The 27,460-nt window shown below is 36.8% G+C and overlaps 1 protein-coding gene across 9 annotated transcripts in view; it reads left to right on the top strand.

The window, feature by feature from the left end:
• Nucleotides 1–27,460, top strand: part of MBNL3 (muscleblind like splicing regulator 3) — a 138,407-nt gene that overhangs the window by 88,324 nt on the left and 22,623 nt on the right. For all 9 annotated transcript variants that reach the window (XR_005214479.1, XM_037821013.1, XM_037821012.1 and 6 more), the window contains one exon: nucleotides 15,619–15,783. Coding sequence is in view for 8 of the 9 variants with exons in the window: in XM_037821012.1 (XP_037676940.1) it covers nucleotides 15,619–15,783 (165 nt within the window). In the remaining variant the exon portion in view is untranslated. The remainder of the gene's footprint in view (nucleotides 1–15,618; nucleotides 15,784–27,460) is intronic.

Genomic DNA, 27,460 nt, shown 5'->3' with positions numbered 1-27,460 from the left:
CATTAATACCAAAGGCATGTCTGATTCCACAGGACTGACATATATCCTTCTGGAAGTGCTCAATCAACAAAGTATTCACATAATTGAAATTCCAAACAACACATTCTTTTTTGTTTTTTAACTTTACAGTTTGAAATAATTTCAAAATTAGATGAGAGTTGCAAAAATAATATGTAACCAATACAGAGAACTTATTGAGAACTTTATCAACAATAACTTTATCAACTTAGCAATAATATATCAAGATTGACCTACTTTTAACATTTTGCCACATTTGTTATATCATTCTCTTTTCTTTCTATCACTCTATCTATGTATCTATCATCTATCATCTATCCATCTTTATTTTCTAAACATTTGAGAGTAGGTTGCATACATTATGCTCCTTGAATACTTAATACTTCCATATATATTTCCTAAGAACAAAGATACTCATTTATATAATTTCATTAAGTACATATCAAGGTCAAGAAATTGAACATTGATATAAAGTATGCAGTCTATATTCTGTTGTTTTTAGTTATCCCAATTACGTCTTTTGGATATTTTTTTCCTCCAGTCCAGGATCATTTATTGCATTTAGTTGTCATTATTTCTTTAGTCTCTCTCTTTTTTAATTGTGGAGACATATGCAACATAAAATTTCCCATCTCAACCACTTCCAAGCATGAAATTCAGTGGGATTAATCACATTCACAACATTGTGCTACCTTCACCACCATCTACTACCACAACTTTTCAATCACCCTAAACAGAAACCAAGCACTGTTATATGTATCCCCATTTCCCCTCCCCCTGGCATGGTAACCTGTACTCTACTTTCAGTCTCTATGAATGTGCATATTCTAGTTATTTTATGAGTGAAATCATACAATATCTGTCCTTTTGTGTCTGGCGTATTTCATTCAACATGATGTCTTCAAGGTCCATCCATGTTGTAGCATGTATCAGAACTTCATTTCTTTTTTATGGTTGATAATCCATTGTATGAATATACCACATTTTGTTTATCCATTTGTCTGTTGATGGTTGTTTCCACCATTTGGCTCCTATGGATAATGTCGCTATGAACATTGGTGTACAAATATCTGTCCAAGTGCCTGCTTTCTATTCCTTTGGGTATATACCTAGAAATGAGATTGCCAGGTCATAAGGCAATTGTATGTTTTACTTTTTGTGGAATTGCCAAACTGTTTTCCTCAAACAGCTGCTGAACCATTTTACATTCCCATTAATAATGAATTTGGGTTCCTACTTCTCTGTATCGTTGTCAGCACTTGTTATTTTCCGTTTTTTTAATATATATATTATAGCCATTCAAGTGGGTGTGAGGTTGTTTTGATTTGCATCTCCTCTAATGTCTAATGACATTGAGCATCTTTTCATATGCTTATTGGACACTTGTATATCTTCTTTGAAGAAATAACTATTCAAATCCTTTGCCCGTATTTTAATTGGGTTGTTTATCTTTTGGTTGAGTTGTAAGGATTCTTTATATATTCTGGATATTAAACCCTTATCACATATATGATATCCAAATATTTTCTTCCATTCTGATGGTTGTGTTTTCAATTCCCTGATAATGTCCTTTGATGCGCAAACGTTTTTAATTTTCATGAATTCCAATTTATCTGTTTTTTTCTTTTGTTGCTCGTGATTTTGGTGGAAGACCTAAGAATCCAAGGTCCTGAAGATAATTCCTATCTTTTGTTCCAAGAGTTTTGTAGTTTTAGCTCTTGTATTTAGGTTGTTGACCCACTCTGAGTTAATTGTTGTATATGGTATGAAGTAGGGGTCCACATACATTTTTTTTTTGCATGTGGATATCCAGGTTTCCCAGTACCATTTGTTGGGAAGACTATTCTTTCCCCATTGAGTGGACTTGTTACCCTTTTCAAAAATAAATTGGCCATACATGTGTGAGTTTATTTCTGTACCCTTAATTATATTCCATTGGTTTTTACATCTGTCCTTATGCCAATCCCATGCTGTTTTGATTGCAGTAGCTTTGTAATAAGTTTTGAAATTGGGAAGTGGGAGTCCTCCAACTTTGTTCTTCTTTTTCAAGATGGTTTTGGCTATTTGGGGCCCTTGCCTTTCCATAGGAATTTGATGAATAGTTTTTCCCTTTCTGCAAAGGAGACTGTTGTAATTTTGATTGGGATTGCTTTCAATCTGTAAATTGCTTTGGGTAGTAGTAGCATCTTAACTATATAAAGTGTTACAACCTATGATCACAGAAAATATCTCCATATATTTTGGCCCTCTTTAATTTCTTTCAATAATGATGTGTAGTTCTCTGTGTATGGCTCCTTTACATCCTTGGTTAAATTTATTGCTAGATATTTTGTTCTTTTAGTTGCTATTAAAACAGGAATTATTTTCTTGATTTTCATTTGGATTGTTCATTGCTGGTGTATATAAACAATACTGATTTTTGCATATTGATCTTGTACCCTGCCACTTTGCTGAATTCATTTATTAGATCTAGTAGCTTTCTTATAGGTTCTTTGGAATTTTCTATATATAGGATCATGTCATGTGCAAATTGGGATGTTTTACTTCTTCCTTTCCAATATAGAGATGATCATGTGTTTTTTTTTCTTTCGCTCTGTTAATGTGCTACATTGCATTGATTGATTTTTTCTTATGTTGAATCAACCTTGCATTCCTGGGATAAATCCTACTTGATCATGGTGTATAATTCTTTCAATGTACATTGAATTCAGTTTCCTACTATATCATTGGGAATTTTTGCATCTATATTAATAAGAGATATTGCTTTATGATTTTCTTTTCTTGTCATATCTTTACCTGGCTTTGGTATTAGGGTGATGCTGGCCTCATAGAATAAATTAGGAAGTTTTCCCTCCTCTTCAAATTTTTGGAACTGTTTGAGAAGGGTTGGTGTTAATTCTTCTTTGAATGTTTGGTAAAATTCACCAGAGAAGACATCTGGTCTTGGAAATTTTTTTTCTGATTCAATCTCTTTACTTTTTTTTGGTCTGTTGAGATCTTCTGTTTCTTCTTGAGTTGATTTTGGTAATTTGTGTGTTTCTGGGAATGTGTCCGTTATATCTTAGGTTATCTAATTTATTGACTTAAAATTTTCATAATATCCACTACAATCCTTTTTATTTCTGTAAAGCTGGTGGTAATGTCCCCCTATAATTTTTGAAAGGTTTGTGAATAGTACTGATCTTTTCAAAGAACCAACTTTTGGTTTTCTTGATTCTCTCAGTTGTTCTATTCTCTATTTCAGTAATCTCTAATTTTTCTCATTTCCTTCCTTCTGCTTGCTTTGGGTTTAGTTTGCTCATCTTTTTCTAGTTCCTCCAAGTGTGAGGCTAGATTGCTGATTTGACATCTTCTTTAAATGTACTTTTATTGAGATATATTCACACAGTATACAATCCATCCAAAGTGTACAATCAATGGTTCACGGTATCATCACATATTTGTGTATTTATCACCATGATCATTTTTAGAACATTTGTATTAATCCATAAAAAGAAATAAAAATAAAAAGAAGACCCCCAAACATCCCATGCCCCTTACCCCTCCCTCTTATAGATCACTAGTATTGCACTCTACCCAATATTAAGACTTACAATAGAGGTAGGTTAACTAAGACAGTGTAGTACTTAACATCTTTTTTAATGTAAGTATTTACAGCTATCAGTTTCCCTCTGAGCACTGCCTTGGCTACATCCCATATGTTTTGGTGTGTTATATTTTCATTTTTGTTTGTCTCAAGATATTTTCTGATTTCCCTTGGTATTTTTTCTTTGACCCATTGCTGTTTAAGAGTGTATTGTTTAATTTATACATATTTGTGAATTTTCCAGTTCTCCTTGTGTTATTGACTTCTAACTTTATTCAGTTGTGGCCACCTAGGATGGCACTATGATTTTAATCTTTTTAAATTTATTGAGACTTGTTTTGCAATCTAATATGTGGTCTCTCCTAGAGAATGATTTATGTGTACTTGAGAAGAATGTGCACTCTGCTGTTGTTGGATGAAGTGTTCTATATATGCCTATTAGAGCTAGTTGGCTTGTGGTTTTGTTCAAGTCCTCTATTTCCTTATTGATAGTCTGTCTAGTTGTTCTATCTATTATTAAAGGTGGTGTATAAAACTCTCCTACTATTAACATAGAATTGTCTATTTTGCCCTTCAAATCTGTCAATCTTTGCTTCATATATTTGAGGACTCCGTTGTTAGGTGCATATATGTTTATAATAGTAAAATCTTCTTCAAAAATTGACCCTTTTACAAATATATAGTTTCCTTTGTCCCTTTAACTTTTTTTGACCAAAGTCTATTTTATCTGATATTAGTATATCCACTTATGTTCTCATTTGGTTAATACTCGCATGGAATATTTTTTTCCATCCTTTCACTTTCGACCTACTTGTGTCTTTGAATTTGAGGTGAGTCTCTTGTAAATAGCATGTAGTTAGGTCATAATTTTTATCCTCCCAATCTCTGCCTTTTTGACTGGGGAGTTTAATATATTTACATTTAAAGTAACTACTGATAATGCTGGTCTTACCTGTGCCATTTTGTTCTTTGGGTTTTTGTAAGTCTTGTGCCTTTTTTATCCCTTAATTCTTCTGTTAATGATTATTTTTTATATTTAGTTGTGCTTTCATTCCAGACCCTTTAGTATTCTTTCTTATTTGCTTCTGTGCATATATTTCCTATGTAAGTCCAAAACCAGTTTATGATTACTTTTTATGTATTTGCATTTAAGATCCTGTGAGCAGTAGAAAGTGGAGTTAAAAACCAAACATTAAAAGTACAGCATTTTTTGCTGCAAAGGAGAGGCTAGGCCTCCCTATATTTGTGCCTAAGAGTCTCCTCCTGAATGCCTCTTTGTTGCTCAGATGTGGCCCTCTCTCTCTGGCTAAGCCAACTTGAAAGGTGAAATCACTGCCCTCCCCGCTACGTGGGATCAGACACCCAGGGGAGTGAATCTCCCTGGCAACGTGGAATATGACTCCCGGGGAGGAATGTAGACCCGGCATCGTGGGACGGAGAACATCTTCTCGACCAAAAGGGGGATGTGAAAGGAAATGAAATAAGCTTCAGTGGCAGAGAGATTCCAAAACGAGCCGAGAGATCACTCTGGTGGGCACTCTTACGCACACTTTAGACAACCCTTTTTAGGTTCTAAAGAATTGGGGTAGCTGGTGGTGGATACCTGAAACTATCAAACTACAATCCAGAACCCATGAATCTCAAAGACAGTTGTATAAAAATGTAGCTTATGAGGGGTGACAGTGGGATTGGGAAAGCCATAAGGACCAAACTCCACTTTGTCTAGTTTATGGATGGATGTGTAGAAAAGTAGGGGAAGGAAACAAACAGACAAAGGTACCCAGTGTTCTTTTTTACTTCAATTGCTCTTTTTCACTCTAATTATTATTCTTGTTATTTGTGTGTGTGTGCTAATGAAGGTGTCAGGGATTGATTTAGGTGATGAATGTACAACTATGTAATGGTACTGTAAACAATCGAAAGTACAATTTGTTTTGTATGACTGCGTGGTATGTGAATATATCTCAATAAAATGATGATTAAAAAAAAAAAAAAAGTACAGCATTTATATTTACCCATGTAATTAACTTCATGGGAGATCTTTATTTTTTCTTGTGTCTTTGATCTATTGACTAGTGTCCTATCCTTTCGATTTGAAGAACTCCCTTTAGCATTTCTTGTAAGGCCAGTCTAGTAGTGACAAACTCCCTCAGCTTTTGCTTATCTGGGAATGTCTTGATATCTCCTTCATTTTTGAAAGACAGTTTTGCCAGATACAGGATTCTTGTTTGGATATTTTTGTTCAGCCCTTTGAATATGTCATCCTACTGCATTCTTGCCTTCATGGTTTCTTTTTTTTTTTTTTTAATCATCATTTTATTGAGATATATTCACATACCACGCAGTCATACAAAACAAATTGTACTTTGGATTGTTTACAGTACCATTACATAGTTGTACATTCATCACCTAAATCAATCCCTGACACCTTCATTAGCACACACACAAAAATAACAAGAATAATAATTAGAGTGGAAAAGAGCAATTGAAGTAAAAAAGAACACTAGGTACCTTTGTCTGTTTGTTTGCTTCCCCTACTTTTCTACACATCCATCCATAAACTAGACAAAGTGGAGTTTGGTCCTTATGGCATTCCCAATCCCACTGTCACCCCTCATAAGCTACATTTTTATACAACTGTCTTCGAGATTCATGGGTTCTGGGTTGTAGTTTAATAGTTTCAGGTATCCACCACCAGCTACCCCAATTCTTTAGAACCTAAAAAAGGTTGTCTAAAGTGTGCGTAAGAGTGCCCACCAGAGTGATCTCTCGGCTCGTTTTGGAATCACTCTGCCACTGAAGCTTATTTCATTTCCTTTCACATCCCCCTTTTGGTCAAGAAGATGTTCTCCATCCCACGATGCCGGGTCTACATTCCTCCCCGGGAGTCATATTCCACGTTGCCAGGGAGATTCACTTCCCTGGGTGTCTGATCCCACGTAGGGGGGAGGGCAGTGATTTCACCTTTCAAGTTGGCTTAGCCAGAGAGAGAGGGCCACATCTGAGCAACAAAGAGGCATTCAGGAGGAGACTCTTAGGCACAAATACAGGGAGGCCTAGCCTCTCCTTTGCAGCAACCGTCTTCCCAAGGGTAAAACTTATGGTAGAAGGCTCAACCCATCAAACCACCAGTCCCCTATGTCTGTGGTCATGTTAGCAACCATGGAGGTGGGGTAGGCGAATACCCCTGCATTCTCCACAGGCTCCTCAAGGGGGCACTACATCTTTTTTTTTTTTTTTTTTTCCTTGTTTGTCTTTTGTCTTTTTTTTTTTTTTTTTAACTTTCCCTTCTTTTTTCAAATCAACTGTATGAAAAAAAAAGTTAAAAAGAAAACAAACATACAATAAAACAACATTTCAAAGAGACCATAGCAAGGGAGTAAGAAAACGACAACTAACCTAAGATAACTGCTTAACTTCCAACATGTTCCTACTTTACCCCAAGAAAGTTACATAATATAGCAACATTTCAGTGAACTTGTTCCTACTACATCCATCAGAAATTAACAGACCATAGTCATTCCTGGGCATCCCCAGAACGTTAAATAGCTTATCTGTTCTTCTTGGATTATTGTTCCCCCTTCCTTAATTGTTCTCTACTGCTAGTTCCCCTACATTCTACATTATACACCATTTGTTTTACATTTTTCAAAGTTCACATTAGTGGTAGCATATAATATTTCTCTTTTTGTGCCTGGCTTATTTCGCTCAGCATTATGTCTTCAAGGTTCATCCATGTTGTCATATGTTTCACCAGATCGTTCCTTCTTACTGCCGCGTAGTATTCCATCGTGTGTATATACCACATTTTATTTATCCACTCATCTGTTGAAGGACATTTGGGTTGTTTCCATCTCTTGGCAATTGTGAATAATGCTGCTATGAACATTGGCGTGCAGATATCTGTTCGTGTCACTGCTTTCCGATCTTCCGGGTATATACCGAGAAGTGCAATCGCTGGATCGAATGGTAGCTCTATATCTAGTTTTCTAAGGAACTGCCAGACTGACTTCCAGAGTGGCTGAACCATTATACAGTCCCACCAACAATGAATAAGAGTTCCAATTTCTCCACATCCCCTCCAGCATTTGTAGTTTCCTGTTTGTTTAATGGCAGCCATTCTAACCCGTGTTAGATGGTATCTCATTGTGGTCTTAATTTGCATCTCTCTAATAGCTAGTGAAGCTGAACATTTTTTCATGTGTTTCTTGGCCATTTGTATTTCCTCTTCAGAGAACTGTCTTTTCATATCTTTTGCCCATTTTATAATTGGGCTGTCTGTACTATTGTCATTGAGTTGTAGGATTTCTTTGTATATGCAAGATATCAGTCTTTTGTCAGATACATGGTTTCCAAAAATTTTTTCCCATTGAGTTGGCTGCCTCTTTACCTTTTTGAGAAATTCCTTTGAGGTGCAGAAACTTCTAAGCTTGAGGAGTTCCCATTTATCTATTTTCTCTTTTGTTGCTTGTGCTTTGGGTGTAAAGTCTAGGAAGTGGCCTCCTAATACAAGGTCTTGAAGATGTTTTCCTACATTATCTTCTAGGAGTTTTATGGTACTTTCTTTTATATTGAGATCTTTGGTCCATTTTGAGTTAATTTTTGTGTAGGGGGGTGAGGTAGGGGTCCTCTTTCATTCTTTTGGATATGGATATCCAACTCTCCCAGCCCCATTTGTTGAAAAGACCATTATGGCTCAGTTCGGTGACTTTGGGGGCCTTATCAAAGATCAGTCGGCCACAGATCTGAGGGTCTATCTCTGAATTCTCAATTCGATTCCATTGATCTATATGTCTATCTTTGTGCCAGTACCATGCTGTTTTGGCAACTGTGGCTTTATAATAAGCTTCAAAGTCAGGGAGTGTAAGTCCTCCCACTTCGTTTTTCTTTTTTAGAGTGTCTTTAGCAATTCGAGGCATCTTCCCTTTCCAAATAAATTTGATAACTAGCTTTTCCAAGTCTGCAAAGTAGGTTGTTGGAATTTTGATTGGGATTGCATTGAATCTATAGATGAGTTTGGGTAGAATTGACATCTTAATGACATTTAGCCTTCCTATCCATGAACATGGAATATTTTTCCATCTTTTAAGGTCCCCTTCTATTTCTTTTAGTAGAGTTATGTAGTTTTCTTTGTATAGGTCTTTTACATCTTTGGTTAAGTTTATTCCTAGGTACTTGATTTTTTTAGTTGCTATTGAAAATGGTATCTTTTTCTTGAGTGTCTCTTCAGTTTGTTCATTTCTAGCATATAGAAACATTACTGAGTTATGTGCATTAATCTTGTATCCCGCTACTTTGCTAAATTTGTTTATTAGCTCTAGTAGGTGTATCGTTGATTTCTCAGGGTTTTCTAGATATAAGATCATATCATCTGCAAACAATGGACAGTTTTACTTCTTCTTTTCCAATTTGGATGCCTTTTATTTCTTTGTCTTGCCGGATTGCCCTGGCTAGCACTTCCAGCACAATGTTGAATAACAGTGGTGACAGCGGGCATCCTTGTCTTGTTCCTGATCTTAGAGGGAAGGCTTTCAGTCTCTCACCATTGAGTACTATGCTGGCTGTGGGTTTTTCATATATGCTCTTTATCATGTTGAGGAAGTTTCCTTCAATTCCTACCTTTTGAAGTGTTTTTATCAAAAAGGGATGTTGGATTTTGTCAAATGCTTTTTCAGCATCTATTGAGATGATCAATTGATTTTTCCCTTTTGAGTTTTTAATGTGTTGTAATACATTGATTGTTTTTTCTTATGTTGAACCATCCTTGCATGCCTGGAATGAACCCCACTTGGTCATGGTGTATGATTTTTTTAATGTGTCTTTGGATTCGATTTGCAAGTATTTTGTTGAGGATTTTTGCATCTATATTCATTAGGGAGATTGGCCGGTAGTTTTCCTTTTTTGTAGCATCTTTGCCTGGTTTTGGTATTAGATTGATGTTAGCTTCATAAAATGAGTTAGGTAGTGTTCCATTTTTTTCAATGTTTTGAAAGAGTTTGAGTAAGATTGGTGTCAGTTCTTTCTGGAAAGTTTGGTAGAATTCCCCTGTGAAGCCATCTGGCCCTGGGCATTTATTTGTGGGAAGATTTTTGATGACTGATTGGATCTCTTTGCTTGTGATGGGTTGGTTGAGGTCTTCTATTTCTTCTCTGGTCAGTCTAGGTTGTTCATATGTTTCCAGGAAATTGTCCATTTCTTCTACATTATCCAGTTTGTTGCCATACAGTTGTTCATAATATCCTCTTATAATTTTTTTAATTTCTTCAGGATCTGCAGTTATGTCACCTTTTTCATTCATTATTTTGTTTATATGGGTCTTCTCTCTTTTTGATTTTGTCAGTCTAGCTAGGGGCTTGTCAATCTTGTTGATCTTCTCAAAGAACCAACTTTTGGTGATATTTATCCTTTCTATTGTTTTTTTGTTCTCTATGTCATTTATTTCTGCTTTAATCCTTGTTATTTCTTTTCTTGTACTTGGTTTAGGATTGGTTTGCTGTTCATTTTCTAGCTTCTTCAGTTGATCCATTAGTTCTTTGATTTTGGCTCTTTCTTCCTTTTTAATATATGCGTTTAGTGCTATAAATTTCCCCCTTAGCACTGCTTTTGCTGCATCCCATAGGTTTTGGTATGTTGTGTTCTCATTTTCATTCGTCTCTATATATTTAGCAATTTCTCTTGCTATTTCTTCTTTAACCCACTGATTGTTTAGGAGTGTGTTGTTTAACCTCCAGGTATTTGTGAATTTTCGAAGTCTCTGATGGTTATTGACTTCTAATTGTATTCCATTGTGGTCAGAGAATGTGCTTTGAATAATTTCAATCTTTTTAAATTTATTGAGGCTTGTTTTATGTCCCAGCATATGATCTATTCTGGAGAAAGTTCCGTGAGCACTAGAAAAGTATGTGTATCCTGGTGATTTGGGATGTAATGTCCTGTAGATGTCTGTTAAATCTAATTCATTTATCAGATTGTTTAGGTTTTCAATTTCCTTATTGGTCTTCTGTCTGGTTGATCTATCTATAGGAGAGAGTGATGTGTTGAAGTCTCCCACAATTATTGTGGAAACATCAATTGCTTCCTTTAGTTTTGCCAATGTTTCTCTCATGTATTTTGTGGCACCTTGATTGGGTGCATAGACATTTACGATTGTTATTTCTTCTTGCTGAATTGCCCCTTTTATTAGTATGTAGTGGCCTTCTTTGTCTCTCAAAACATCCCTGCATTTGAAGTCTATTTTATCTGAGATTAATATTGCTACACCTGCTTTCTTTTGGCTGTAGCTTGCATGAAATATTTTTTTCCATCCTTTCACTTTCAGTTTCTTTGTGTCCCTGTGTCTAAGATGAGTCTCTTGTATGCAACATATTGATGGTTCATTTTTTTTGATCCATTCTGCGAATCTATATCTTTTAATTGGGGAGTTTAATCCATTTACATTCAACGTTAAAACCGTGAAGGCATTTCTTGAATCGGCCATCTTATCCTTTGGATTATGTTTGCCATATTTTTCCCTCTCTCTATTAATATCCTTTATTGTACCCATACCGAATCTCTTTAGTACTGAACCTTTCTCCAAGTCTCTCTGTCCTGTCTTTGTTTCTCTGTCTGTAGGGCTCCCTTTAGTATCTCCAGTAGGGCAGGTCTCTTGTTAGCAAATTCTCTCAGCATTTGTTTGTCTGTGAAAAATTTAAGCTCTCCCTCAAATTTGAAGGAGAGCTTTGCTGGATAAAGTATTCTTGGCTGGAAATTCCTCTCACTCAGAATTTTAAATATATCGTGCCACTGCCTTCTCGCCTCCATGGTGGCTGCTGAGTAGTCACTGCTTAGTCTTATGCTGTTTTCTTTGTATGTGGTGAATTGCTTTTCTCTTGCTGCTTTCAGAACTTGCTCCTTCTCTTCTATGTTTGACAGTGTGATCAGTATATGTCTCGGAGTGGGTTTTTTTGGATTTATTCTATTTGGAGTTCGCTGAGCATTTATGATTTGTGTATTTATGTTGTTTAGAAGATTTGGGAAGTTTTCCCCAACAATTTCTTTGAATACTCTTCCTTGACCTTTACCCTTTTCTTCCCCTTCTGGGACACCAATGAGTCTTATATTCGGACGTTTCATATTATCTATCATATCCCTGAGGTCCATTTCGAGTTTTTCAATTTTTTTCCCCATTCTTTCTTTTATGCTTTCATTTTCCATTCTGTCATCTTCCAGGTCACTGATTCGTTGTTCAACTTCCTCTAGTCTTGTACTATGAGTGTCCAGAATCTTTTTAATTTGGTCAACAGTTTCTTTAATTTCCATAAGATCATCCATTTTTTTATTTAGTCTTGCAATGTCTTCTTTATGCTCTTCTAGGGTCTTCTTGATTTCCTTCATATCCCGTACTATGGTCTCATTGTTCATCTTTAGTTCTTTGAGTAGCTGCTCTAGGTGTGTCTCTTCTGGTCTTTTGATTTGGGTGCTTGGGCTTGGGTTATCCATATCGTCTGGTTTTTTCATATGCTTTATAATTTTCTGTTGTTTTTGGCCTCGTGGCATTTGCTGAACTTGATAGGGTTCTTTTAGGGTTTGTAGACCAGTTGAAGTCCTTATCTCTAATTTATCAGATCTACAGCTTCGTGGAGTACACTTTCTCTAACTAACCAGCAGGTGGCGTCCACGAGCCACCTGTTCTCCACAAGCCAGATCTCCCCTGCTTAGCCTTTTTGGTGAGTGGGGGAGTGAGTCTTGTGGGGCCCAATTGGTGTACCAAGCTTGCGTGTGTAGTTGGTGTTGCCTGCCCTGTATGTGGGGCGTGTTTTCTGGGCAGTCGGGGAGGGGGGGTGGCCCTAACAATCAAATCTCCCTGGTGATCCTAGAGTTTTAAAGCTACTGCAATAGTCTAATCCTTCAGTTCAGTCCTGCCACAGTTTGTCTCTGCCACTGACCCACAAGTCTTTGGTATTGGCGTATGGCTCCTGAGACTTGCAAGTGGGCCCCTCTTCCAGGCTGTGCACCCCGGGTCCTCTGTTGAGGGATGACTGTGCTATGTCACAGGTGAGTGCCGTCCCCCCAGGGCAGTTCTGGGCTGCTGGGCTGTGTTGGGAGGCTCCCAGTCTGCTCAAATGATGGCTGAATGGGGCTCTGTTAATTCACACTGCTCCCCCTTCCCAGCTCTGGGACATTCAGCTGAGGTTGCAGGGAAGGCTAATGTCCACGCCCAGTTTTGTGGTGTGTGCCTGTTATTTGAAGCACTTCCGTCACACTGGGTTGTCTGGGGCAGCTCTGGGCTATGGGGCTGGCGATGGGCAGGAGTGTTTCCTGTCCACCAGGATGGTGGCTGTGAGCGGACACCCCCCTTTTCTTGGGAAGTTGTGTTGTTTAGTGAATTTTCTCAGCCACTGGATTATTGCCTTTTGTCTCAGAGCTCTCTTAGTTCTGCTCTTGATTTGAGGTGCCCAAATTTCAATTCTTTGAAGCTTTCTGTATTGAGCTTCTTAGAGTAATTGTTTTAGAAAAAGCAAAAAGGATTTAAAAAAAAAAAAAAACGAAAAAAAAAACGGCCCTCCTCAGAGATCTAATGGGTTATTGAAATGCTAATAGACAAAACAACCAGGGCCATTAAGGAAAGGTGCACAGGGCAGAGAGATCAGCCTTGCTTCGGGATTTGCATATGCGCCTCAAGGCCTGATCTCCGCCCTTCCCCTTTCTGTGTTCACCAGAACTCCAAAAATCCTCTGCTTTTATTTTGGAGTTTTTCGTGTTGTTTTTTTTCTATGCCTGTCTCCTCTCTGCTGGGCTGGCTGCTCTCAGAGTCTCTGGTGTCTGGTCTCAGTCTATCTATGGTTGGAGTTTGAATCAGTAGAATGAGTTTCCGATAAGAGCAGCCACTGCAATTCTCCCTTCTCCTTCTTGGAGCTGACAGCCCCTCCTCCCCCGGGACTGAGCCTGGCAGGGAGGGGCGCGGGTCCCCTGGCCGCAAAAACTTACAGATTTCGCTGATCTCAGCAGTTCCACGTTTTCATGAGTGTTGTATGAAGTATGCCCAAAGACAGATTGCTCTGTGGTGTCCAGTCCACGCAGTTCCTGGCTTTTTACCTACTTTCCTGGAGGAGTAACTAAAACATACAGCTCACCAGTCTGCCATCTTGCCCCGCCTCCCATGGTTTCTTATAAGAAATCAGCACCTAATCTTATTGAGGCTTCCTTGTACGTGACACGTTGCTTCTCTCTTTGAATTTCAGGATTGTCTTTGGCATCTGACAGTTTGATTATAATGTGCCTTGGTGTGGGAGTATTTGGATTTATCAAATAGCTGAAGTTCATTGAGCTTCTGAAATGTGTGTATTCATGTCTTTCAATAAATCTGAGAAGTGTTCAGCCATCATGTCTTGGCATAATCATTCTGCCCTTTTCTCTCTGTCTTCTCCTTCTGAAACTTCCACAATGGATATATCTGTACAATTCATGTGTCCCATACATCTCTCAGTCTCTATTCATTTTTCTTCATTCTTTTTTCTTTCTTGTCCTCACCGTGAATTATTTCAATCATTTTATCTTCAAGTTCCCTATTCTTTCTTCTATCAGCTCCAATCTGCTATCAAACCTTTCCAGGGAATTTTTATTTCTCTTACTTTGGCCTTCAGTTCTGTTTTGTTCCTTTTTATGATTTCTATCTCTTTAGTGATATTTTCTATTTGTACATGTACAGTTTTCCTGAATTCCTTTGTTCTTTTCTGTTTTGTGCATATTTATGATAATTTTAAAAAATTCTTTGGTATGTTCAAGGTCTGGCCCTTCTCACTGGTGGTTTCTAATGCTTTATCTTATTCTTTTGCATGGACCATCATTCCCTTGTTTTTTTACATGCCTTGTATTATTTTGTTACATAATTGATATTTTGATCTTTTGATGTTTTATGTCTGGAATTTAGTCTTCGATATATCTGGTCCTTAAGCTTGTATCCAGCTGATGTTATGACAGAGATTTCCTTGAATGCCAGGAGCTAGCAAAACAAAACTCTTCTCCCATTCTTTTCACATTGGCCTGTGTTAGTACCTAGCAATGAGTTTAAAGAACAGCCCAAGGCAAAACTCTAGTGTCTTCCCTAGTCTTCCTTGATCATGTGTCTTTATACCTCTTTAAAGTTGCCTTTTTCTTGATTTGGCACTTGCCCAGTTGCTACAACTCTAACTCTTTCTTGGAGCTCTGAAAAAGATGATTCTATCACATTTTGCTTGTTTAAAGCTTTTATGGGGGATGGAGTTTTGGAGCAACTCACTCCACCATTTTGATGACATCATACTCCTCAAAACTTCGATCTCAATTATCCCAGTGACCTAGGACCATTGCCTCCAGAACCTAAAGAACAACATGGCTTCCAGTTATAGGGATTTACTATTTAATTAACAGAATATCACTGGACTTCAGGATATTTCTTACATTGGATGGATAGGGAAAGGGAGAAGTTTGGAGCTTAAATTTCCTAGAATAATGGAATCTAAAATTTACATGATATATGTTTGTATATAGTTATTAAATTATTTCCTTCAATTTTCTTGATTATTTGCACATGTAGACCAGCATTCTGAATCTTATTTTAGTATGCATAATTTTTCATGTTATGTAGGAAAAATTCTATTTAAATCTGTAATATTATGATGATATCATACCATTCCTAATATTTTATGTTTTGTATGTAATTTAATGCATATCAAAGTAGAGCAGAGCACAGTGGCTAAGAGAGTGGGTTTTGGAATCAGACCAACTGGGTTTCAGTGCTCCTTTTTTCACTTTTTAGCTGTGTAACCATGGGCAGGTCACTTAGCCTCTCAGTCTCAATTTCCTCATCTGGAAGTGAAGATAATAAGATATCAATTTTACAGGAATGGTATGAAGATTAAATTAGTTAATTCATGTAAAGCACTTACCACAGTACCTGGCACATGCTAAGAGTACAATAAGCTCCTATTAGTTCCTTAATCTTTTCAGAATTTTAGAAATACTAAATGAAAATTCATCAAATTCTTCATTTTTAGGGTCGGTGTACTAGGGATAACTGCAAGTACCTTCACCCACCTCCACACCTAAAAACGCAGCTGGAGATTAATGGAAGAAACAATCTGATTCAACAGAAGACTGCCGCAGCCATGTTCGCCCAGCAGATGCAGTTTATGCTCCAAAATGCTCAGATGCCATCAGTTGTAAGTCACACCTATGGTCTTTTAAATATTGTGTATGTGTCTTTAAAAGAAAGAATATATATCTACCTTAGAATAACCTCATCGGGCCTTCAGGAAGTTGGTTATTAAAATGATTTATAACACATTTTAAATGACACTACAGAGCTGTGCATGTGAGGGGACCAACCAAAGTGTGTTGGATTGAATACCTGGGTTGCATTTGTGCATGAGTTCACTTTATAGAATAATATTAATAAAGGAGCTGGGGCATTTTAAGATGGGGAGGTTTGATTATTATTACACATAAACCTTTAAATTCTAGGATATTCATTAAGAAGAGTTCCTTATTCTTTGATGTTTTTGTTGTTGGTTTTGTTGCTGCTTTTTAATAAATTTTTTATTTTGAAATAATTTTAGATTTGCAGAAGAGTTGCAAAGACAGTACATAGAGTTCTAATATACCTGTAACCCAGTTTCCCATATTGTCAGCATCTTATATTACTATGGTACATTTGTTGCAACTGAAAAACTGACATCTACATATAACGATTAAAAAAACTCCAGACTTTATTCAGACTTCACCAGTGTTTCCCTTAATGTCCTCTTTCTGTTTCAGTGTCCACTCCATTGTACCACAGTACATTTAGTTGTCTTATCTCCTCTAGTTGAGACCATTTCTCAGTCTTTACCTGTTTCCCATGACTTTGACAGTCTTGAGAAGTACTAATATTTTTGTACTAATATTTTTGTAGACAAGTGAGTTTAAATATATTCTTTAAAAGGTAATTAAGCTATAGCCGTTCATTTTCCAAATACTCATATAACTTAAGAAAAGATCTTGAGAATTCATCTGGCCCTGATACCTTAAAATATAAACTTGCATTTTGATCTTAGACCTTTCAGAGAGAATTGAAAACGTCTACTTTCTACTACAGTTCTTCCAGGTTGAAAATGTCACTCAGTGGCATCTCATTCTAATTCCAGCTGGCCTACTTCCTTTAAGCCATTAGGAAGATAAATTTGAAAGGGCTGTGTTATCTTTGTTACCCATTTCATCAGGGACTATGTAATAAACACACTGAAAACTGAAAAATGTAAGTAGTATTTAGCTGCAATGAAAATATGTGAGTAATACAACATGCCTCAGTAAAGCCTATCTCATTATGAAGTTAATTCTCAGAATTCAAGAACATCTATGAAGATATGGTGGCCCTTAAGTAGTGCCTCTTTGTAGATAAATACAAAAAGGGGTGCAAGGGGCATGAATGAGTCACTAAAATTGTGTCCCATGATAGTTTTTTTTTTCCCCAGAATGTCTGGACAAATTTAAGTAAAATAAATAGTGTTTATGTCCTGTAATATTAGTTTGCCAAAATATTTGCCTTGAAACTCAGTGCTGATTAATTATGCTGATAAATAAGTTCAAGGAAGGTTACCAGTGAGCTCCTCAGAGCTTCTCTTTGACTTTCTGTAATAGTTTACATGTCTGAACTCCTTGAAACTCTTTCCTTGACTTTCACGCACTGCAGTATTTCACTTTCTGCCTGCTTCTTCATCTTCTTCCTCTTTTTTTTTTTCTTACAGATTTTGAGAATAGAAGAGAGGAATTTCTATATTAAAAATATTACAAACAAAAATATTGTAAACGATGTTGCCCCAGACATTAAAGGAGATAGCAGTTACAGATCAGAAAGACAACACTTTAAAGCAGGCCTGGAGCTGGTTCTTTACCTTGGGGGTTGTGTTTGTTTTTTTTTTTTTTGGCAGCAGCAGTCATTTTGACACAAGGGGGAAAGAAATTTAGGAAGAGGAGGAAAACACAAAACGAATTGCAGGCGCAGTGCCCATGGGAAACACAGCTGGGCCTAGTGCCAACCCCAGGCTCAGCCTTTCCAGCTCTGCCTCTTGGGGCTGGATCTGGAAGTGTGGGTCTGATTACAGATGGGAGTTCCTCCCTACTTCTAAGGCAGAAGACATTCTAGATATTGGTAACAGTATAAACAAAGCCACAGAGAAATGAATATGATTAGTGAGTTCAGGAAATGTAATTAAACAGGGAATAAAGCCAAGGAGCTTTTCATTCACCATTACTACCCTCAGCCTCTCTTGGGCTGCCCAGTTTCACACTAAGCAAAAAAACAGGCCAGATTTTATTATCAAACACCTGAGCCCAGCTTTTCCTATAGACCTGGAGGATATATCTTTTCATAGGTCAAGGAACAGCATCAGGGCACCAGTCAAATCCCTGTTTCAGAGAATCATAGAGCAAGGCCTGGGGTAAAATAGGGATAAAGAAGGAGTTGGATGATTCTTTTATTTAGCCTCTGGAAGAGTCTCTCCATTCTAAATCTCAGCTATTCATGCATTATTTGTCATACTGGCTTATATTGGAGAATAGGGAAAGGCTGTTTTAGAGTCCAATAAGAGATCCATTGAGTTATCTAGCCTCTTGCCTTTTGCCTTCTAATTTGAATCTATGCTTTCTATAATAGAATACATTTTCCTTTTTTCTTCATTGAGAATGACTTCATATTTCAGGCTTTGGAAGATGACTGATATGAATCACAGAAGTACAATTTATTTTACAGCAAATCACAAGATATAAGACATTACTTAGAAGAACCCAGGGAATAATTGAAAATTACTCCTCTACCTTGAAGATTACTTAACAATAACTGTTGTGATGTGATAAAATAAAAATATTAATTTTTGAAATTATGTGAACAAAGATCTAACCCTGAAGTGGTTAATATGCTTCTCTTTTGTGGTCTATGAAGCTGCTTTGTAGGTGTATTGTAATTGAGCTAGTTTGAGCAATTTTAAGTGGCATTTACCTGTCTGATTTGGAAAAAAAGGTTCTTTAATATGGATCCTGATATTACTAATGAAGTAACAGATAATGTTACTTAATTTCTGTTGTACCTACTCTCCCCCATACGACTCTCTACCCTTTGAACACACCCCCCACCCATAAACAGACAAACTTTTGTTTAGATTCCAATCTTGGTGTTTGTATGGTTGCATATTAAGACCTATTTGGTATCACTGACTTGAACTCTGGTCTTTCTACAAAGCATACCTTGATCTGTTTCTAGGATACCAGAAGAGCACATTTGCTTCTGCAAAATTGGATATGGTTTGCTTATTATAAGCCCCCAGATAAAGGGAATATCGACTTAAACGGGATGGTAGCTAGAGAACAGAGTCTGTTCAGTGTGACTGTAAAATGAAGAAAAACCACACCTAGTCAATTTGGGTAGAATGCTTGCTGTAGCAGGCAAGTTTGTTCCCTGTATTTAGCAGGTCTGAAATGACACTTGATGGTATAAAATTCCAACTCTGAAAGCATTTATTGCTTTATTAAGGAAATCTAGCAAGGGAGACAAAGGGTGCGACTTCCTAGTATTTTTCATGCAGTTTAAGAGAGACAGTTTCTGATGTTCACAGCAAAATATTATAAGTTTAAGAATTCCCCTTGGAATAATCAGTGGGCAAACTTGAGCACTGTAGAAGACAGTTGGGAGAAGTAGACATACTAGATTACTCTCAAACAAAGATAATGTTTTAAAATTTCACTTTCACAACTCAGTGCAAGGGAAGAAGGATTCTTACTACGGGATTTTCTGTACATATATATAAGGTAGATATGATATTATAAAGCTATTAAAATATTTTTGATTTAGACATTTTGCATAGCTGGACTTGTCCATATCTGGGAAATTCATTTAGTTTCTCTCTTTGAATATAGTGGTTCACATGGAAGCATATCCTGACACACCAGATGAATTTGACCCAATCCAGTGTCTTTACCTGATGATTTATTTAGAGGTTTATTGATTCAGCACAGTTGAGGTTCCATTGATATGTGCCAAGTTCTCTGATTCTGCTCTGTAATTTTCAGTGTGATTGCATTCCTATGGCTATGTTGTGGAATTCCAAACCATGGAAGGCCACAAACATGGGTTCCACTCCAGGCTTTTCCTCAGACTGAATGATCTGATGTCTGCAGGCCCCTCCTCATCCTTTTACATCATTCTTGTCAGTCTTTTCACCAAATGTATTTCTCAAAACTGGCTTATATGTTTATCTGACATTAATATAGTAAAGAATGAAGGTAATTTAACACATAAGGACCAAAAGAATAATTTAAGTAGGAAGCTCAGTAGACAGAAAGAAGGGAGATAAAATAATTAATGAATAATATATTTTTAGACTCCAATGTTTTTAATGTTTTCCTTCTTTAATAAACTAAGAGCTACAAAGTATTATATTGCTCTATGAAACTTTGGACTAGAACTGTTTAAAGTGTTTTAAAATAAGGGAAAATTGGAAAGATTTTTTTTTTTACTTTTTAATTTTTGAAAATAATAAGTAGTTGAAAAGAGAATGGTAATATCCTTCCCTTATCAAAATATATTCTACATTTTGCATATTCATATCAGAATTACAACTTTTTCTAGGTCACATAAACTAACTTTGTTAACTGAAGTAATGCTGTCTCTCTATTGTCATCGCTCTTTCAATAAAAACTTTATTGGAAAAGACGGGTAAGACATTTTGTCGATTTAATTGACAAAAAAACTATGTCCATTTTCTAGATTACCAGTTTTATGGTCAGTACTTTAATCCAGGTTCTGCAATGTGATTGTAGCCAAGTCATGGAAGCCACTCTGTGTCTCAGCTTACCTACTTGTGGAATGCTACATGATGGCATTTAGCTTTTTCATATGTATGTGGTGAAATTAATGTTTTCTAAAGTGATTTTTTCAAAATGGTGAGGTCAGTAGATGAAGGGCATTGTGTAAGTATAACATCAGTGCCCTTAATATAATTATGACCATCAATATTAAGTGAAGTTCCACATTGTCTGAGGTTGACCAAGTCATGTAACAGGAATGTCCATGGTGCTGCCATGCTGTGAGCACAACATTTTGTCTAGATTTTACTACTTTTTCTCAAACCTCCTACAAGATTTTACTTTTAGATATAGCAACTCAAGCCTTATGTTATTCATTTGTTCTTTACTTTTCTCTTCTCTTTCCATTTTCTCCCCCAAACCCACATTATGTCCCATAGTCTTTGTTGAAATTGAATAACCTCTTAATTTTTTATAGTTTTCCTTTACCACTGGAATATTGAACTTAATTGGATTGTGATTATTATTACATGGTGGTCACCAACAAATTACTTTTAGGTCAGTTCCTGTGTACATCTCAGGTACAAAGTAAAAATTGCCTTGCTTGTGAGTTCTAAAATCGCCCATATAAGGAAGAAGTCATTTGTCCTCTTCCCAAAACCTTACCTCTAGTAATCATCTGGTGTCATGCTGATCTGTGTGTAGGTAACTCCATTATAACTCCTGGTCTGCTGTTTTAGCTTCTCCCCCCAGATACATGCTTATCTGAACCATGATTTGTGCTATTTTGCATGCTAAGTTTTATACTCTTTATAGCCACAATAATCTATCAATCTTTCACCTACCTTCAGTGCTTCCTCTGACTTGGAGAATTCCATGATTAATAGTGTCAGGAAATCCCAGTCTATGTAAGAACCGTTATTCACTTTTGACCCCTGAAGTTACTTATTTTTTTTCTCAGCTCTCTCTAGAGCCATGGTGACTTACTCATTAACAAGTATGATTGGTATGTAAACACTGCTATCAGCCTGCATCTGCTTATAAAGTTAACTCTAAATTATTGAGGGGCCAATTAACTAGCCTGTAGTTTGTGTGGGTCTCCTAGCAGCCTGCCTTTCGGCCACTTCACTCATTAAAAGACATCATTCAAAAAATGTGGAGATGACCAAGCAAAAGTTGTGAAACAAAGATTATTCAGTTGTGCTTTGTGTGAACATTTAGTAAAGTCTCAGGGAAACTAAAATTATATATTTCAATGCACTTTGGGAATATCTAAGGTTAGAAATAAGCATGAAGACAGCAAAAGGGTCTTCCTTTTATACTATATACTTGCTTGGAAATGATCAATAAAATGAAGGTATTAGGGGTACTAGTAAAAGTACTGTTTTTCTGGTGTTATATTGAGTCAACAAAAGAAAAAAAGAGAAAAAACATTTAAAAATAACTAAAAATATTGACTCAGCAAATGGCTACCAAATGTTTCCCATCCTATAAAGGAAAAGTTTTAGTCATCCACCTCTAAACAGGAGCTCAGAGATGGAAGGCCCAATCAGTATGCTGACTCAGGCCAGGATTTAGCAACTTAAAAGTATTTTGCTTTCATCCAAGAATAATTGTAATGAACTTTGGCTATTATTGAAGTAACTTCTAATAAATTTAGGCTGTTGGAGAGATACAAAGATTGATTTAGCAGAACATTTAATTTTCATTTATTTATATTAGCTTGAGTAATAAATCAGTGTCCCTAAAAAGTTGCATGTAAACTAATATTTATCGGAGACACAGTTTTTCATTGAATTGCATTATTATTCAAAGGTGCTTCAGAATTCTTTAAGACCAATAAGTGGTGGCTCCTAAAATTTTACCTTTATGAGATTCCAAATGCTGTCTCCCAGTTCTTAGTCACTGAGTAGTTATTATTCTGTAAACAAATAGTTAAAAACACAAATTCTAGTAACTACTTAAAAGAACATTTTAATGAATAACTTTGTACTGGTTTATAAAGCCAAACTTTGTCAACTTGTGTGATATTGCCACAAGTATTAAATTCACATCAATATATTTATATATAATTAGTGCTTTACTCCAGAGATTGATGGAGCATTTTATATTTTGGAATCTTCTAGAAAGAGGAATGAGAAAACTTTTCTGTAAATGGCCATATACTAAATATTTGAGGTCTTGTGGATTAAGAGGCAAAATTGAGAATATGTACATACTTTAATAACAAGAGGAAACAAATTTCCACATGTTTTTGCAGTACAGGTCTACTAATGAGCAGAATAGAACTGATTTATGGACACTGAAATACGAATCTCATATAATTCTCATGTGTTACAAAATATTATTCTTTTAGCTTTTTTCAATCATTTAAAAATGTAGAAACCATTCTTAGCTTGCTTGTTGTACAAGAACAGGTTGTGGGCTGGATTTGGCCCACAGGCTGTAGTTTGCCAGCTCCTGCTCTAGAACAAGGGTTACTGGCCCTGTGTCAGGGGTGGGTGTCATAGGGTCCTTGAGCTTCATGAGATCACATGCATTGTTTTGTACATACATGGATTTTTCTGTGGACAGGATCTATAGCTTTCATCTGACTCTCAGAAGTTCAGGACTCAGGGAAAGATTGAGACCCACTTAAGAATTAAGAATCAAGTGAATATGTGAAACATCTTTAAGTGTCCAGACCAATTCTTGCCATTAATAGAAATCCTATTAGATACCTTTTTCTTTAAAATGAAAATTACCCCACAGTTAAGTTCATGTTAGCCCAACTGAAACCAAGGACTACAACATAGGAATAGGCAGGATTAAAGTTGTGCTTATTAAAGCTGAATGTATAAGCTTGCAGGCTGCTTGACTTAACAGGTGGCTGTTAGCCAAAGCTAAGCCCTTGAATGTTCAAATTCATGAAATGGGATAGTTACCCTGGGGCAGAGGTGGCGGATAAAAAACAGAAATATCTATTTGAAAATGAACAAGAAGCTCAGGAGTTCCTGACTATGCCCCAGGGTTGGGAAGGGAAGGACTTTCTTCTTCTCCTCAATAAGCAGTATTATAGAATGAAATTTATTCTTAAGGAGAAAATGACTATAGAAGCTACAATAGTAATTTTAAAACCTAAAGATGTGACAGAGACAGAGATGGAAGAAGATGGCGGCACAGAGAGGAGTGGAAGCTAGTTAGCCCCTCTGGAACAACTAATAAACAACCAGGAACAACTAGTAAATAATCTGGAATAACTGCGGGGGGACAAACGTGACCATCCACTCAACATACACCAACCTGAATTGGGAGGAATGCCGGAGATCGCAGCATAAAATCTGTAAGTAAAAACTGTGGATCCAAGCCGGGAGACCCCACCCCCACAGCCCAAGCTGCAAAGCCTTGCAGTGCTAGAGACCAGCACTCTCCCAGCAAGCGAATATAGCTCAGCTGAGCTCCAACTGGGGTTTTAATTAACAAATGTGGACTACTCAATACAAGCTACGAATGCCCAACAAGCAGACAGAGGCTTTTGGTGGTGACTGACCTTGGAGAGCCGAGGGTGGCCATTGACTGGCCCTGAAGGGGGATTTCTGTCCCTTTTTAGGCTCAGTGGAGAAAGCCTCAGCCATTTTCAGTTCCCAGCACTCTACCAGACAAGGGTGGAGATAGGACAGGCAGAGAGTCTATTCAAATGTAAATGACCTCACCCTAGGGGGTATATTTTCCCTAAGAGGAAGAAGGTGGTGCCAAGCTCTACTACCTGCCTTCCATTCAGAACCAGACCCCAGAGCCTGAGGGAAAACAGCCGTAGGCCACACCTCCTTACACCAGTCTGGACTTACAGGCTGACAGGCACTACTTGCTGGGCAGAAAAGCACAGTGGCTTGAGGCCTCACAGGGTGTATCAATCTTCTAAGACACACCCTCAGGGAAACCTGATACTATTGCCTCTTTCTGAAACCTGAGGCAGTTCTTGTTTGGGAGAACCTGATTGGGGTAACCAAGGAAACCAAACGCCTAGACAATAGAAAACTACAACCTACACTAAGAAAAACAAAGTTATGGCCCAGTCAGAGGAACAAACTTACATTTCAACTGAGATACAAGAATTTAAACAATTAATACTAAATCAGTTCAAAAATTTAGGGAAGATATGGCAAAAGAGATGAAGTGTATAATGAAAACACTGGGCAAACATAAGGTAGAAATCAAAAGTTTGAAAACACAACTGGCAGAATCTATGGAAATGAAAGGCACAACAGAAGAGATGAAAGACACATTGGAGACATACAACAGCAGATCTCAAGAGGCAGAAGAAAACACTCAGGAACTGGAGAACAAGACACCTGAAAGCCTACGCACAAAAGAGCAGATAGAGAAAAGAATGGAAAAATATGAGCAATGTCTCTGGGAACTGGATGACTACACAAAACACAGGAATGTACGTGTCATGGGTATCCAAGAAGGAGAAGAGAAGGGAAAAGGGGCAGAAGCAATAATAGAGGAAATAATCAATGAAAATTTCCCATCTCTTATGAAAAACATAAAATTACAGATCCAAGAAGCACAGTGTACCCCAAACAGAATAGATCTGAATAGCCCTACACCAAGACATGTAATAATCAGATTATCAAATGTCAAAGATGAAGAGAGAATTCTGAAAGCAGCAAGAGAAAAGCGATCCATCACATACAAAGAAAGCTTGATAAGACTATGTGCAGATTTCTCAATAGAAACCATGGAGGCAAGAAGGAAGTGGGGTGATATATTTAAGATACTGAAAGAGAAAAACCACCAACCAAGAATCCTATATCTGGCAAAACTGTCCTTCAAATATGAGGGAGAGATTAAAATATTCTCAAACAGACAATGACAGAGTTTGTGAACAAGATACCAGCTCTACAGGAAACACTAAAGGGAGCACTACAGACAGAAAGGAAAAGACAGGAGTGAGAGGTTTGGAACACAATTTTGGGAGATAGTAGCACAGCAATGTGAGTGCACTGAACAAAGATGACTGTGAGTGTGGTTGAAGGAGGAAGGTTAGGAGCATGTGGGATACTAGATGGAAAGAGGAATGATAGAGACTGGGACTGTATAACTCAGTGAAACCTAGGGTGCTCAACGACTGTGATAAAAGGTGCAAATATGTTTTTACATGAGGTAGAACAAATGAATGTCAGCATTGCAAGGTGTTAAAAATAGGGTGGGATTGGGGGAAAATATAATCAATACAAACTAGAGACTATAATTAACAGAAGCATTGTATTATGCTTCCTTTGATATAACAAATACCAAACTAACAATATACCAAAGCTAAATGCAAATGGCGGGGGAACATGGGGGAAGGGTAGGGACTCTTGGCATTGGTGATGTTGTTTGACTCTTTAGTATACTCTAGTTTAATGCTATATTTCCTTTTGGTGCTTCCTAGCTGTTATGTTTTTGTTTTCTCTCTTTCTTTTTTCTTTCTCTTTTGTCTCTCTGCCATCTTTGACTCTTCCTCCTTTGTGGAAGAAATGGAGATGTCCTTATATAGATAGTGGTGATGGTGACTAATACATAAGTACGTGACTATGCAGGAAACCATCAATTGTTTACTTAGGATGGAATGTATGGTGTGTGAACAAAACTGTCTTAACAAAAATGGATTGATGAAGAAACCTTGAGGACACTGTATTGAGTGAAATAAGACACACATAAGGACAAAAATTGCAGGGTCTCACTGATATGAACTAATTATAATATGTAAACTCATAGACATGAAATATAAGTTACCAGGATATAGAACAAGACTAAAGAATGGGGAGCAGTTGCTTATTATGAGCAGAATGTTTAACTACAGTGAACTTAAACGTTTGGAAATGGACAGAGGTGGTGGTAGTACGTTGTGAGAATAACTAACAGTGCTGAATGGTGTGTGAAGGTCGTGGAAAGGGTAAGCTCAGAGTCATGTATGTCACCAGAAGGAAAGTTGGAGGTTAAAAGATGGGAATGTATAAAACTGCGAATCTTGTGGTGGACAAGTCTGTGATTAACTGTAGAAATATTAGAAATCCCTCTCATGAACTAGAACAAATGTATGATACTGTAACTAGAAGTTAATAATAGAGAGGCATATAGGGAAAAATATATACCTATTGCAAACTATATACTACAGTTAGTATTATTTTAACATTCTTTCATCAACAGTAACAAATGTACTATGCCAATACTATGAATCGATAATGGAGGGGGAGTGGTTAGGGGTATGGGAAGATTTCCTTCTTTTGTCTCTATTTCTTTTCTGGAGTAATGAAAATGTTCTAAAAATTGAAAAAAATTAATTGTGGTGATAGATGCACAGCTGTATGATGGTACCATGGGCAATTGATTGTACACTTTGGATCTTTGGATAATTGTATGGTATCTGAACAATCTCAATAAAAAATAAATAAATAAATAAAAATACCAAAAACAAAACAAAACAAAAAACTAAAGATGGTACTGTCTAATTTGTGGTAAAACCTTAAAAATTTTAAACATTTTCAGCAAGCCTTTTGCATATTTGATATAGACTGCGAATTAATTTGCAGCCTTTCTCATATACTTGGAACATATAACACACTTAAGCAGTTTAAAATATATTCCAAAGAAAGCAGAAGTTTGCCAGGAAAATGTCCCTGGTGGGTCACCTCCAAAAAAGGAAGGAAAAAATTACAGAAGTTAGGAAATACTATAAACTGAAAGCATCACTTACTTGTACATTAGGCTACATATTATTAATTGATATTGTTTAGAGATTTGTGATTTTTTTTTTAATCTGGAAAATTCACTCACCTGCAGGACTTTCTTTCACTTCAATGTTAAAAAATTCAATAGTGATCCTTCTCAGTTCTGAAAAAGACAAAAGTAAAATGTATCCAGGAGACTGGGGCAGTGACTTCAGTGAAAAATTTACTATGAAAATCAGAGAGAAACCAGAAAAATAAAACAAAGAACACTATTGTGCGGTTCAAATATGGAGTTTTACTATCAGAGATTCTTGCTGATTTTGAGAGGACTATGGATTGTTGAACTGATGAAGTCTCTTTATTG

The sequence above is a fragment of the Choloepus didactylus genome, chromosome X, assembly GCF_015220235.1.
Source record: "Choloepus didactylus isolate mChoDid1 chromosome X, mChoDid1.pri, whole genome shotgun sequence".
NCBI lineage: Eukaryota > Metazoa > Chordata > Mammalia > Pilosa > Megalonychidae > Choloepus > Choloepus didactylus.
This window is presented reverse-complemented; position numbering and strand designations above follow the sequence as displayed.